This window comes from Peromyscus maniculatus, chromosome 8 (genome assembly GCF_049852395.1).
Source record: "Peromyscus maniculatus bairdii isolate BWxNUB_F1_BW_parent chromosome 8, HU_Pman_BW_mat_3.1, whole genome shotgun sequence".
In the NCBI taxonomy this organism is placed as follows: Eukaryota; Metazoa; Chordata; class Mammalia; order Rodentia; family Cricetidae; genus Peromyscus; species Peromyscus maniculatus.
The window spans coordinates 86,514,007-86,529,511 of record NC_134859.1 but is presented as its reverse complement, the minus strand read 5'-3'; the positions used below and the strand labels follow the sequence as shown (position 1 = coordinate 86,529,511).

At 40.1% G+C, this 15,505-nt stretch overlaps 1 protein-coding gene across 1 annotated transcript; it reads left to right on the top strand.

Moving 5' to 3' along the window:
- Window positions 1–7,415: 7,415 nt before the first annotated feature.
- LOC102923137 (keratin-associated protein 3-2) lies at window positions 7,416–7,775 on the top strand. Its single transcript, XM_006971794.3, has one exon. The coding sequence runs from the start codon at window positions 7,476–7,478 to the stop codon at window positions 7,773–7,775; it is 300 nt and encodes a 99-aa protein (XP_006971856.1). The 5' UTR covers window positions 7,416–7,475.
- Window positions 7,776–15,505: the final 7,730 nt, after the last annotated feature.

The following is a 15,505-nucleotide window of genomic DNA, read 5'->3' as shown; positions in this document are numbered from 1 at the left end:
CATTTCTCATCAGTTTATAAGTATCTGTGTACATGTGGCACCAACATATGATACATATATGTGTTATATATACATATGATATATATATATATATATATATATATATATATATATCATCATCATCCCATTGTCATACTTGTAAGGGATAAATGTTTAGATTTTGACACTGAAAATAGCTCTAAATGTGTTACTACACCCACCACAGGATTTAGTATGCAAAGGCTCTCGAGTCATTTAAAAAGCCCCACTGCTTCAGGCATCTGCAGCCCTGAACAAGTTTCTTAAGATTCCTGGGTTTCTGGTCTTAAGTCAGTAAAATGGATTGGTTAGCCAGACCACATCTAAAATGTCTTTCAGTTTTCATACACTGAATTATAGATTTCTCCAGAAACATTCCAGATAACAAATACTTTGTGCTGGTTAATATGGATTGCCAACTTCACCTAGGAGACCGTTTTCTGGATGTATCATAAGTAAACTTCTAGACTGGGTTAACAGAGGTGGAAAGTCCTGTCCTAAACATAGACAGCATCATTTCTGTGGGCTGCAGTAGTGGACTGAATGAAAAAGTGAAGTCAGTTGGAACCTCAGCATCCATCTCTGTCTCTCCCTCTTGACTCTGGACACAATGTGACCAGCTATCTCACACGTCTGCCACCACAGTGTCCCCACCACAATGGACTGTGCCTTCAAAACTCTGAGCCAAAGTAGGCCTTCCATCCTTCAGTTGCTTTTGTTGGGTGGTTTGCCACAGCAAGGAGAAAAGCGAGTAGAATGCGTTCTCTCTACCCCTCTCCATCCCCAGGACCCCTGGAGGCCTTTGCCACTTTCAACTGTGGTGACTAACCTTTGGTGACTCTGTTGGATGCTCTAGTAAGTAGGTGCCTTCTGGGCCAGTTCCCATTTGTCTTTTCAAAATTCTCTAAGAGATAAATAAGAGTCATTCTTCCCCTCCAATTTATAGATGGGAGAAACTGGAGCTGAGAAAGATTCAACCACTTCCAAAAGCTGCAAAAGTCACTAGTGACAGAGTCATACTTAAACCCCAAAACTACTAGAACTCCAAATTCCTTCTCTTTCTACTACACTAAATCCACTCACCTCTCTCCCAGACAGGAATGAAATTTGTTTGCAGATGGCTCCTTATTCAGGAGAACATATATAGCACTTGACACACATCTCTACAATTCCTTGAAATTGTAGGCCTGGCTGTATATTATTAAAGTTGTTCAACTTTCTCCATGGATGAGTATAGTGTAAGACAAAACAAGAGTATATAGAAAACATAAGGGAAAACATTTCAAAAGTGAGAACAAACCATATTTTTTCAGTCAGACCTCAAGGACTGATTGGCATCATCAGCACTGTCCTGTAGGCTGAGTCATTCAGCTGGAGTGGAAATTCGGGCTATTTGGCAAACACAATAGCAACTTTCTTAGTGGGTTTCGAAGACCCACACAAGGTAAAACAAACCACCCTTAAATTAAGTGGTTTTGTATTGTTGATAACAGAATAGAGAGCTGAGGAGTTTTATTTCTCCTTCAAATTGTCCCTGGCACCCAAGTCTTTCTTCCATCCTTACTGATTCAGGATTAATCTAGACCCTGCCCATCTGTAACATCCAAACTGACCTTGACTTACATGTCCAGTGCTTCTTCCCCACCCAAACTGCACTTTCACCCTGCCACACTTCTTGCCCTTTTAGGTATTGGTTCCATTAAATCGCTCAAAATACTGTGATGACTCAAGATTTCTGATTTCCTGAACCATGACTCAGCTCTTCGAGGGGGGCAGACAGGACCCTCAATAGCCAGTGTGACCATTTCCACCGAATCTTACTCTCACCTTACTGACCAAACCTTCTCCCCAGCCCCAGTCCTGAGGATTTCTGATAACTGCTTTTTCTTTAGATTTACAGAGCCCGAGACATCCAGTGATCTACAGATGACAGTAGCCAATATAATATGCTAATAAAACAGATAACACAGAATTGTAAGTACCTTGGTGCCCGTCAATGGATATTCCTCCCCACAACGGCTCACAAAACCTCATTCCCAAAGCATCTATGACAGTGCTTCTCAACCTGTGGGTCATGACCCCTTCGAGGGTCAAATGATGTTTTTACAAGTTTGCCTAAGACCATCAGAAAACACAGATATTTACATTATGGTTCATAACAGTAGCAAAATTACAGTTATGAAGTAACAATGAAATAGTTTTTTGGTTGGGGGTCACCACAACTTCAGAAACTCTACTAAAGGGTGGCAGCATTAGGAAGGCTGAGAACCTCTGATCTAGGACAATTGTCTTTCTAGGACAAAAGTCTCTGCTTGTTGCAGGTAAAGCTCTTCCCTCTTCATCACTGCCTCCAGGCTTAGTGGCTTTGTCAGGAATCCCCAGGAAGCTCCGTAAGAACACCATTGTAAGAACACGGTTATAAGAACACCATTTAATAAATAAATAGGTAGATGATAGATAGATAGATAGATAGATAGATAGATAGATAGATAGATAGATAGATAGATAGATAGATAGATAGATAGATAGATAGATAGAAAGAAAGAAAGATAGATAGATAGATAGATAGATAGATAGATAGATAGATAGATAGATAGATAGATAGATAGATGAACACGGTTCAGCATCTGGAAGCCAAAACTCTGTTCTGATGCCCACCCCTTCAAACTCTGTTCAGATAAGGCTAACGTGACCTCTATTCCAGCCTTAGAACTAGCAGTTGCTTCTTATATAACCCCAGTTTTCCCTCTTTGTATGTTTCAGTCCTCTGCTAGGTACTTAGCAAATCCTCTACATTAAAACTCTCACTATTGAAGTACCTTGCCTGAAACTGAACCTTCGTTTGTTTCCTGGGTCAACATGATATACAATCACCACACACTACCTGCCAGTGACCACTACTTGACATCTCCCTTTATTATTTACTCATGTGTTTCAGTCTCCAGAATCCACCCCACCACTCCACTAGGACTGGAGAAGTCAAAATGAGTAAGACATCACTGTTTTGAAAGGGATTGTAACCTAGGGTGGAAAATGTGCACCAAAACATTCAACAAGCACTATGGGTAGATACTGCATTCAACAGAGGTGTATTCAAGAGTAGGGGTGTCCAATTCTGTGAGGGTCAAGGGCTGAGAGTAGGAGCAGGACAGTGTCAAAGGGAAGGCCATTGGGTTTTTTCATGACATGCATTTCTTTCTAAACATTTCTGATTTAAAAAAAAAAATCTTAATCCAACTCCTCCACTGAAGCTTCCTTGGCCACATCAGCCTTTTGCCATAGTGTTTTCACTTATGGAACTTCTCATAACAGCCACAGGAGCATCTGTGAAAAATTCACTAAATAATTTTTTATGCCACACACAATGCTAGAGGTTTTGCATGAGTAATTCTCATTTAATAGTTATTTTATCATAGTAATAATAATATAGTGGGTAGCTACTATTTTTTCTAGACTTGCAGTTGAAAAATTGAAATCCATATAGATTCAATGACTTCACTTATGCCTGACAACTCAGAAGTTATAATACAAACTGAGCTCTGAAACTCCATAGCTTAACCAACTTCTTGGTTAAATATCTTTAAAACTATACACTAAAATATTGTTAGCGGCTTCCATCAGATCATATTCCCCATAAGGACAGGACCATCTAAACCTGACTCCTTAGGACATACTAGAAAGTCAATGAGCACCTGACTTGCAGTGAATGAATTAGCTCACCAATGGACTTGACTGCAGTCCACACTAACTTAAATCATGAAGCATTAGCACTCTAACAGAATTACAGCGGAAAGAAATTGGAAATGGTGTCTGTCTGTCTGACTGGTCATTGTCAACATGAGTGTGGCTTTGAACAATGGAAGTGACAGGTCAGTGGTTTGGTTTTTGTAGAAAGCAAAATCTCTTCATGCTGGTTTGCAAAAAAAATGCATACTCATATTTTTCAGCCCACATACCATCCTAAGAACCTGTATTTTAATCTATTTCAATTTGTAGTTAAAGTAGCCAATCCCTTGTAAAACTAAAGGCTTATTCATATTCATACTTATTTGCATGTCTAGGTGATGAAGGGCTAGTATATAGAAAATTATCTAGCAAGTTCTGTCATCTCTAAACACAATCATGTTGTGTGTCTTCAATATTCATTTAATCCCTCAGATCCATGCAAAAATACCACTATGTATCTGATAGAAAAAGAAAAGTCCGACAGGTTTGGGCTTCCCAAATGTATCAGGGGTGCATAGTTTGAAAAGGACCCTTTCTTAGTTCTTGGGAACATCACTCTTGATACTTTCCACTCAATACAGACCACTTGTAGGAAGAAATTCTAGGGAATGAACAAGAAGAAACTCAGGATAAATGCAAGCATGTTAACATATCATTGAGTAAATGGAGAACTACGTGACACCATTTTGACACTGTAGCAGGAAGCAAGTTTGAATGAAGCAACACAACCAAATAAAACCTCAGGAGTGCATGTCCCGTGGCTGATACAGAAGGTCCTGTGTTATTTGTGTGGGGTTGTGCAAACATCAACAAGGAAGCCCGCTGAAGGCAGAGGCCATGTTCCCTGAAATAGATAGGTATAAAAGGCCCTCCCAGGGCAACTGTGTGGAAGATTGCTTTCCTCAGCAACAAAACCTGATCTACTGTCACCATGACTGGCTGCCATTCCTGTCTCCAAGGATGCTGCAGCGTTCCCATGGGCCCGGCCACCACCCTCTGCTCCTCTGACGTATACTGTCCGCATGAAGTCTGCCTGCCCAGCACCTGTCCGCACAAGATCAGTCTCCTTCAGCCCACCTGCTGTGGCACTTGCCCCCCACCCTGCTGTGTGCCTGATTCCTATGTGTCATCCTGCTGGCTGCTCAACAAGGGCTACCCTGCCCCAGATCTGACAGGGATCTCTGTTTCCACCTGTGTCCAATCTTGTGAGTGTAAACCCTCCTGCTGCTAAATGAAGGCGTGTAAAGAGCCTACCCACCTTGCCTTAAGGATCTGCAATGGTTGGCAAAGGGCTTTAGTTAGACACTCTGGAAGATGCTTTGACACTGGGACTTCGTTTTTGCAGAAGGATTCTTCCTGTGTTTTGAACAATGATTTCAGAGGAATGGAAAAAATGTAGTCAAGGATCTCCTTATTTTAAAAGTAAATAAACACCACCATCCCCCAGAACCTGTGCTGTCTCAGTGTTTAATGCTATAATTACATAAAGACTCTTGACGCATGCATCATGAAGCTGAAAGGTTACAGCAGAATTATACTTTCTGATGACATCAACACAAATCTCATAGCTGAAGGTAAGTCACACAAGGATACATAGATACATGGAGAAAATTGCCTGAATCATAAAACATTCATTCACTCTAAGCTTAGAATTGTTTTACATTTCAAGATCAACACCTAGCACCTACGTTTATTTTTTTGTTTTCCCTGAATATATAAACAACTCAAATGTGTCGTTAAAGACACAGACAAGCTGGTCAATAGACATCTATACACTCACATTCCAAGCATTTCTCAAATGCCTCTGATGTCCCAGGCATCTCCTCAAGTGCTTGAAGGAAATAAACAAGACCAAGGATACAGTTTCCATCACAAGGGCCTTGCACTGGCATGAACAATAGAAATGTAAGGGAAACTGTAGTATGTAATGTGTCAGAATGAAGCAAGGTCAACTTGATAGCATAGACAATTGTGAAAACATCTGGAAGGACTAATTTGTAAATTATATATATTTTTGAGGTATATGGGCCAAACCCTCAAGAATGAGAATGGTTTGGGAAGCAGAGAACTAGCACAGAACATTTGAAGCTAAAGCAGCAATCTAAGTGAGATGACAGAGGGTACATTTTCATTTACGATAAACACAGTATTCAAACAAAAGCCAAACAGCCTGCTCTTTGTACATGTAATGCATGACACTTCACGGTGGCCGCATCTAATGCTTTTCCAGTCACCATTCTTCTTTTAGGCATGCCATGTTGGTTGAACAACAACTCACCAAGGACTCTGTCCTCTGTGCTTAACCAAAAATCACTTTCTATCCAGTAGACTATGTACTTTAGATGCCACCGGCTGAGTGTTTTGTGTGAGAGCCACGTGAAGATGTCGGAACCGTCAACTATTGCACGTTAGACATGGTTGTGTTAGAGCCCTGTGACAATGTCGGAACTGTCAGCTAGTGCACACTAGACATTGTTGTGTCTCATCTTCTGCCGACAGGAAGACAAATCAAGGCCAGCTGAGGTGAAGAATGCTGTAGAAGGCATCTCAGAGGAATTTACTATCCAGTTGAAGATCCAAGAGTGAAAAACAAATAAATATGCAGATGGGAGTCCATAACACATTTTAATAAAGTCCTTCATTCTACACTGCATTGCTACAATCGCCATCTTAAACCTACTGTTAACTCTGTGAATCACGTGATTGCTCCTTTGAATCCCATTTTGTCTTATTTTAAAGTGCATATGTCATTCATGTGAAAATGAATTAGGGGGCCGGGCAGCGATGGCACACACCTTTAATCCCAGCACTCGTGAAGCAGAGCCAGGCGGATTTCTGTGAGTTCGAGTCCAGCCTGGTCTACAGAGAGAGATTCAGGAACTAAAACAACACAGAGAAACCCTGTCAAAAAAGAAAAAGAAAAAAAAAACAACAACAGAAGAAGAAAAAGAAAACTAGTTAGGTTCATTTTCCTTTCATCAAATATCTGATCAAGAAGAGCAAGCGAGGTTTTTTGGTTTTGGTTTTGGTTTGGTTTGTTTTTCATTTGTTTATTTTTTTTCTCTTTCCAATGGTTTTTATACTTCGGCTCATCTTTAAGAAAAGAGAAGCTGTGGAAAAATAAAATGTAACACCACCTATAAAAGGTCACTGAACCAAAAAAATAAATCACTTCCTATAGATTTATTTCAAACAATGAAAAAGAATCTAACCCCATACCATGCTGTCTGATTCATTGCTTGCTCAGGAGAGCCTGAATTTTATTATCACTAAATAAAGAAATGCTTGAAGTTTATATTGTCAGATGAAATAGTCACATTTATAGATAAGTAGATAATTTAAAATTAAGAAGAGGGGAGGAAGATTTCAAACCTAAAAGTGTACATGAGGTGTCACTTGCTCAAATTACTTGTAACTCACACCAGGTTGGGCATGTCAGAATGCTGTAAAAATAAAATGTGACGATCTTATGACAAAAATACTGGCCCCGTGAGTCAAAACTACAACTGAATTAATAAGGGCAGGAACTCTTAATAGACAAGAAAATACCAAACTGATTAGATAATCTTTGTGGAAAAGGGTGTCATAAACAAAAGCAGATGAGAAGGAAGCCTTCTGATTGGACTCTCACCCACTGGGGAGGGTATAAAAGAGTCCAGACTGACAGGAGACATTTGAACCTCAGAGACTTCATCTTTACATTGGACCAAAGCCAACCAGACTCCATCGCCATGGCTTGCTGTGTCGCCCGCTGCTGCAGCGTCCCCACCGGCCCTGCCACCACCATCTGCTCCTCTGACAAGTCCTGCCGCTGTGGAGTCTGCCTGCCCAGCACCTGCCCACACACCATTTGGCAACTGGAGCCCACCTGCTGTGACAACTGCCCCCCACCCTGCCACATTCCTCAGCCCTGTGTGCCCACCTGCTTCCTACTCAACTCCTGCCACCCGACCCCAGACCTGCTGACTGTCAACCTCACCACCTATGTGCAGCCCGGCTGTGAGGAGCCCTGCACCCCAAGGTGCTGCTGACCTGTGGCTCCCGTGCTCAGAGACTGATACTGCAGACCCCAGGAGCTGCCTAACCCCTGTCCACTTGTCTCAGAAGTTGTTAGAATGTTAAAGTAGGCAGATGGTCAGGGCTGTGAACACCCTACCTTTGATTTTAATGGCAAGAAAGCTCAGAAATTTGCTATTGCAAATGGGATGAATGGTCATGTGATTCATTTGAACAGGTGAATGTCTTCCATTATGAAAATGCTATTGAAATCTTTAAGATTTCAAATTATGGGGTTTGGGATCATGTTGCTTCTAGGATCTCATTTCCTGTATTGAGTATCTTCAGAGGCAAAATAATCTCCGGATGGGTCTTCTAATAAACTGTATTTCCCTGGCCATGTATGTTCTTTATTTATGGTAGTGTTTGAAATTCGTTTCTTGCATTTCAAAATAGAGGATCAGTTTTTTTTTTTAATTGTAGAAAGTTCCAGAAGAAGGCAGCATTGGAGCTAGTATGCTGGCATGCCACCCTAACCTCTTGTCTGTCTTTAACGTCCATCTTCTGTCCTTTCCCTCAAACTCACAGAATCCTCAGAACAGCACTACATAATGATATGAGCAAAGCTGCTTAAGTTATTAAGTGTTCTCATAATTATAAAGTTAGTTACTAAGGCAACCAGAATTTAACCCCAGGTGTGTCTGACTCTAGAGCCCAATTCTTTCCCACATCATAAAGCCTCCAGTGCAAGCAGATGAAGAAATTTGATCAGCACCTATGACACAGATTCAAAACATGCATGAAAAATGTAAAAAAAAAAAAAATGTAATCTTCCTCAACAAAATCATCACATCCAATTTTGACAGGAAGGGGATAAATGGGCTCTAGTCCAAGTTGATAGGGATTCAGCTGTAAGATCTGGGTCATTCCTGCCTCATTTTCACTCACAGAGCTCAAAGTGGTCGACTCTGGGCACTAATACATGCCTCATTTGCCATCTGTTATAACAGAAGTGCTAGTCTAGGAGTCAGTGGAATGCCAGCTCCTCTTAGGTGACAGATGAAGAACTAGAGCTAAAACTTCCATCAAAGCCGGTACAGCTGTATCTGTAACTCCAGTAATCAGGAGGCTGAGATGGGAGGACAGAGAGGTCAAGGCCAGGCTTGAGAAACACAGGGAGATTCTATCTAAAAAAGAAAGAGAAAGAAAGTAAGAAATTGGCTAATTGAACCCATTAGCTGATTTTGTGAACATACATAAATTTATATCAGAGATATAAATTTTCTGAGCCTTTTCTGAGCCTATGAAGAATTTGTGTATTATATGTGTAGTATACATGCAATATATATATATATATATATATATATATATATATATATTCTTTTACTACATAATACATATACACATACAAACAAACAACACTCTGGAAACACCCTGAGATAAAGACAAAACAATGTTTGTGTGTTCAAAAAACGAGTAGGGTGAAAACACAGAGCAGTAAATGCCTAAATAAACCTGTCTTACAATATCTTCAGAGGCACATCAGTGTCACTAGAGAGGGATATACCAGAGCATCCTCACAGGCTTCTTGATGCTTCTGCTTTGAAAGTCTGCCATTTATTCAAGAATCACAAGCACAGGGCTTCCATTTTACAGAAACTGTAGCTCATTGCCTCTGGATCCTATATTTATTAGTCTTTAGCAAGTGAGTCACCAGATCACCTAAGGACTATTATCTCACCTTTCCAGGTCTCACTAGCTTTGTTTATAAGCAGAGTCATTTCCAGGTCTCTTAGGGCCACTGAAGAGAAAATACATTCATCAAGTATTGCATGTCATGTCAATAAAAAAGATTATCATCATGTATTTGTTATTTAATAACTGTTTGAGTCTATTCATACAATCTTAAATCTCATTTATAACTAGAGAGGCATGATATTCTGCATACACAATAATAAGTCTTTTTATTGTAGATACAACGTAATGGCATACCCTAAGTAGATTGGCATCTTTCGGCCATGAAAATCTGATGATCTGCACACCACTTTTTCTTTATAACGTCTCCAGAAAATGTCAAAGAGCCATCCTTCCCTTTTTCATTTTGCTCTTAGAACCTAATTATGATTTCTAACATCAGAGATTTATAATATATGTATGATAAGCCTTTCCAACAGACTATAAATTCCATGAGAACAGAGATCAAGTTTATTGTGTTCACTGCCAACATTTATCACAGCACCTGGAATTATTCCTCAATAAATGACTATGTCATTAATTTTTGTGATGAATAAGACAGGGCTAAGGAAATAGCTCAGTTGGTAAAGTGTTTGCCTTGCAAATGCAAGGACTCAAGTCTGATTGCTAGAATCCACATTTAAAAATAAATAAATAAAAATAAAGCCAGGCAAGGTGGCACATGCCTTTTATCCCAAACTCTCAAGGCAGAGGCAGGTAGATCTCTGTGAGTTTGAAGCCAGCCTGGTCTACAGAGAAAGTTCCAGGACAGCTATGGCTACACAGAGAAACCCTGTCTCAAAAAACAAAAACAAGCTGGGGTCATTCTTGGGGATTCTTGGCAACTTCCCTAGCACCGAATTTCTCTCTATCCCTATCATGTCTCCCTCCATCATGGTATCTCTTTCATTGTTTTCCCACTCCATCCCTGTTTCAGCTCGACCATCCCATTCCCTTATGTTCCAATCCTCTATCCCCTATCCTCCATTGCTCACCCCTCATCCCCAGTCTACTCATGGAGATCTCATCTATTTCCCCTTCCCAAGGTAATCCATGTGTCCCTCTTTGGTTCTTCCTTGTTAGCTAGCTTCTCTGGAGTTGTGGGTTATTGTCTGGTTATCCTTTGCTTTACATCCAGTATCCACTTATGAATGGGTGCATGTTTGTCCTTCTGAGTCTGAGTTACCTCACTCGGGATGATATTTTCTAGTTCCAAACATTTGCCTGCAAATTTCATGATGTCATTGTTTCTGATGTCTCTGCTGAGTAGTACTCTATTGTGTATATGTACCACATATTCTTAATCCATTCTTCAGTTGATGGGCATCTAGATTGTTTCCAGGTTCTGGCTATTATGAATAATGCAGTGCTATGAACATAGTTGGGCATGTATCTTTGTGGTATGATTAAGCATTCCTTGAGTATATGCCCAAGATTGGTATAGCTGGGCCTTGAGGAACGTTATTTCCCAATTTTCTGAGAAACTGCTGCGCTGATTTCCAAAGTGGCTGTACAAGTTCACACTCCCACTCACACCACAGTGGAGGAGTGTTCCCCTTGCTCCACATCCTCTCCAACATAAGCTGTCTGCAGTGCTTCTGATCTTAGCCGTTGTGACAGGTGTAAGATGGTGTCTCAGAGTCATTTTGATTTGCATCTCCCTGATGACTAAAGATGCTGAGCAATTCCTTAAATGTCTTTCAGACACTTTTGGCCATTTGAAATTCTTCCTTTGAGAATTCTCTTTTTAGTTCTATAGCCCATTTTTAATTGGATTTTTAGGTATTTTTATGTCTAGTTTCTTGAATTCTTTATATATTGGAAATCAGCCCTCTGTCAAATGTGCCATTGGTGAAGATCTTTTCCAGTTCTGTAGGCTGTCATTTTGTCTTATTGACAGTGTCCTTTGCCCTATAGAAGCTTCTCAGTTTCAGGAGGGCCCATTTACTAATTGTTGCTCTCAGTGTCTGTGCTACTGGTGTTATATTTAGAAAGTGGTCTCCTGTGCCAATGCATTCAAGACTACTTCCTACTTTCTCTTCTATCAGGTTCCATGTAAATGGTTTTATATTGAGGTCTTTGATCCACTTGGACTTGAATTTTGTGCATGGCCATAGATACAGATTTATTTGCAATCTTCTACATGTTCACATTCAGTTACGCCAGCACCATTTATTGAAGATGCTTTCTTTTTCCATTGTATAGTTTTAGCTTCTTTGTCAAAAATCAGATGTTCATAGGTATGTGGATTAATATCAGGGTCTTTAATTCAGTTCCATCGGTCCACATGTTGGTTTTTATGCCAATACCAAGATGTTTTTATTACTTTAGCTCTTCAGAAGAACCTGAAGTTAGGGATGGTGATGCCTCAAGAAGTTGCCTTATTATAAAGAATTGTTTTAGCTATCCTAAGGTTTTTTTGTTTTTCCAGATGAAGTTGAATATTGTTCTTTCAATGTCTATGAAGAATTGTATTGGTATTTTGATGGAGTTTGCATTGAATCTGTAGATTGCTTTTGGTATGATTGCCGTTTTTATTATGCTGGTTCTACCTATCCGTGAGCATGGGAGATCTTTCCATTTTCTTATATCTTTTTCAATTTCTTTCTTCAAGGACTTTTAAGTTCTTGTCATACAGGTCTTTCACTTGTTTGGTTAGAGTTACCCCCAAGGTATTTTATATTACTTTGGCCCAGCTAAGACTATTAGCAATAGTAGAGAGAGTGTCTGAACTGAACTGGTTTACCCCAGTGATCAGATCGGTGAATACCCTAACTGTCATCACAGAGCCTTTCTCCAGTGACTGATGAAAGCAGATGCAGAGATCCACAGCTAAATGCCAGGCAGAGCTCCAGGAGTCCAGTCGGAGAAAGAGAAGAGGGATTCTATGAGCAAGTGCATCAGGATCATGATGGTGAAACCTGCAGAGATGACTAAACTGAACTAGTGAGAACTCATGAAAGTTGAATCAATGGCTGTGGAGCCTGCATGGGACTAGACTAGGCCTTCTGTATCCTGAGACAGTTGTGTAGCTTGGTCTGCTTGGGGGCCCCCTGGTGGTAGGATCAGAATCCATCCCTGGTGCATGAGTGGGCTTTTTGGAGTCCACTATCTATGATGGGACACCTTATGCAGCCTTGAGGCAGGGGGAAGAACTTGGATTTGCCTCTACTGGATGTGCCTCCCCATGGGAGGGCATCGGGGGGTTAGGAGGGGGAGGCTGGAAGGTGTGAGGAGGGAAGAGGGGGATCTTTGTGTGTAAAATGAATGAAAATTTTTTCTTAATAAAAAGAAAACCAAAAAAAAAGGGAAAAAAAAAACAAAAAAAACCTAAAAGTTAAAGATTAAAAAAGGGGGAGCATTGTGGCACATGCATGTAATCCCAATGCTGAGGAGATGGAGACAGGAGGATCCCTGGAGATCACTAACCAGCCAAATCTCCTACTTGAGCAGCTCCAGGCCAGTGAGAGACCCTGTCTCAAAAAGAAAAGGTGGAGGCTTGGAGAAATGGTTCAGAAGTTAAAGGCACTTGCTAGTCTTGCAGAGGATCTGGGTTCAGTTTCCAGCACCCACATGACAGCTCACCCACATGACCATGCTTCCAGTTCCCAAGGGTCTGGTGCCTTCTTCTAGACTCTGCTATGCCCATGCACACATGTGGGCAAAACACTCATACACACATGGATAAATGTGGATACACAAATGGATAAACATGATAAATCATTTTTTAAAAAAGAAAAGAATAGGTGAATGGTGTCTAAGGAACAACAATGGGTTTCTCCTCTGGCCTCCACATACATGTGTGCACATGAACCCAAATACAAGCAAACACACACACACACACACACACACACACACACACACACACTATTCATTTTCCCTAAGCAATATGGTGTGCAATTTAGCAGCTATTCATTCAGTGAGAAATCTTAGGAAGGTTCTAGAACACCAGAGACTGTCAAATCCTCTCTGTCAAAGAAAACCATGGGGAACATTTTTGTAAAATTTTTTAACTCAGTATACATGCCACCTATATTCTCTGCTTGCAGATGTTAACATTTTAGTTGTTTACTTATTTAACTGGCATGAACTTTCAAGATCGGTGTCTGCTGTCTCACCTTCTCACCTAATGTTTCTCTCTTACTTGCTCCCCCTTCTTCCTCCTCTTTCTTATCATAATGTTTCTTTCATCTTTATTTTGCCTTAAGTTTGATCTGCAACTTACTTCAATGGTCGTAATATTCATCTTTGCACACCATGGACTTAACACTCTTCTTCTCATGAGGCTTACAGTGGTCTTTTAAGTGAGAGAATGTATCACTGCCCTCACTTGCAGAAAAGAGTGGCAAGACTCTAAAAAGTGAACTCCCTATAATAGCAAGGGAAGAAGTAACCAGTACTCCTGGGGCCAACAAAGAGCTCTTTCTGACCCTGAGTGTGGTTCTCTTGATTCTGTACACCTGTTCCCCAAACATGCAGCAAACCTGTCATCATACACTGATGGACAGGTAGTCTTAGAGTTGGAAGTGAGAAAAGTGTGAGAACCATGGCTTAAAGGACGAATGAGTCCAATCTTAGGAGAAATGTTCTAAGCTGCAGGGATGATGCTGTCCAGGAACACACCTAGTACTTTCTCTTAAACACTGAAGAGTACCTAAGTCTAAATGGTGCCCTAGAAGACGACTTGAGTCTTTCAACACATGAAGGAACAAAAGCTAAAATCAATCTGGTTCAGGCTTATATGTTTGCTTTCTATTGTGATTGGTTTTCCTGGAATTCTAGCCTTGTAGTCTTAAAAGTTATTCTTTGATTTAGTATTTCATTTTCATCCTATGAAAAGGTTAACAATTCAACTGTTCCACATTTAATGGCCAAGGGAAAAAAAGCAACAGGAATGGAAATTCTTGATAGGAGACAAATGCGTGGAACATGTATGATGGGAGGATGTGTCAACCTAAGTTAATGTTTACAAAATGTACAAAGAACCAGGAATTCTCAACCAAACACTGCTGGAAAAGTACAAGAGAGCAGTAGAGTAATGAATATAAAAAAAGGCTTTGAAAATATTAGACTTTAACATTTGTTCCTATAACCCTTTCTGGTAATTATTATTGCTTCAGGATAACCACAAAAAGCACAAAGATTCATATGGAGAGTCTCTCTTTATTGCCACAATTATTAAAGAAAAAATTGAGATTAAGAAAATGAAATCTTAGCCGGGCGGTGGTGGCGCACACCTTTAATCCCAGCACTCAGGAGGTAGAGTCAGGCAGATCTCTGTGAGTTCGAGGCCAGCCTGGGCTACCAAGTGAGTTCCAGGAAAGGCCCAAAGCTACACAGGGAAACCCTGTCTCAAAAAAACAAAAACAAAAAAAAAAAAAAGAAAGAAAGAAAATGAAATCTTAAAGGAACCAAGAAGTACAATTACATGATGAGTACTAGAGATTACTAAAAATAACATTATTAAATATACTTAGGAATGCAAGATAATGAAATATAAGTGCTTATGCAAGAAGGTATATTATAAAACCTGCACAAAATGATTACAGAAATGTAAAAATGGATGATTACATATAGTCAAGAGTATTTTCTATCATACATATATAATATTAATAGATTTTTCCAGATGGTTCCACTATAGGTAAATTACTTTTATGGTTTCCAGTAGTTTTGAAATTGTAGTGACTATGTAATATTTTACATTAAGCTATTAAGTGTTTGTAAAGTTTTGCCGTATTTCTCATAAAACTGTTTTTCCACTTTAGTGTAGTTTTGAGCTCCAAGTGCCTCAAAGCTCACAGACAGTAACTAAAATAAAGTTCCCTTTCAGCTCTTCAAAACAGAAACAGTTCATCAAGCCATCTGATATAGAAAGGGGCGAAGAGGAAAAAAGGGTGAGCAACAGCATGGAGAGCAGCATTCTGCACATTGCTGTCATGCCCATGTGGTCCCCAGCTAGCCTGGTGGTGACATCGTAATAGTAGAAGCCTTTTTGTGATACATCATAAAGCTTGTGTCCCAGTGACAAATA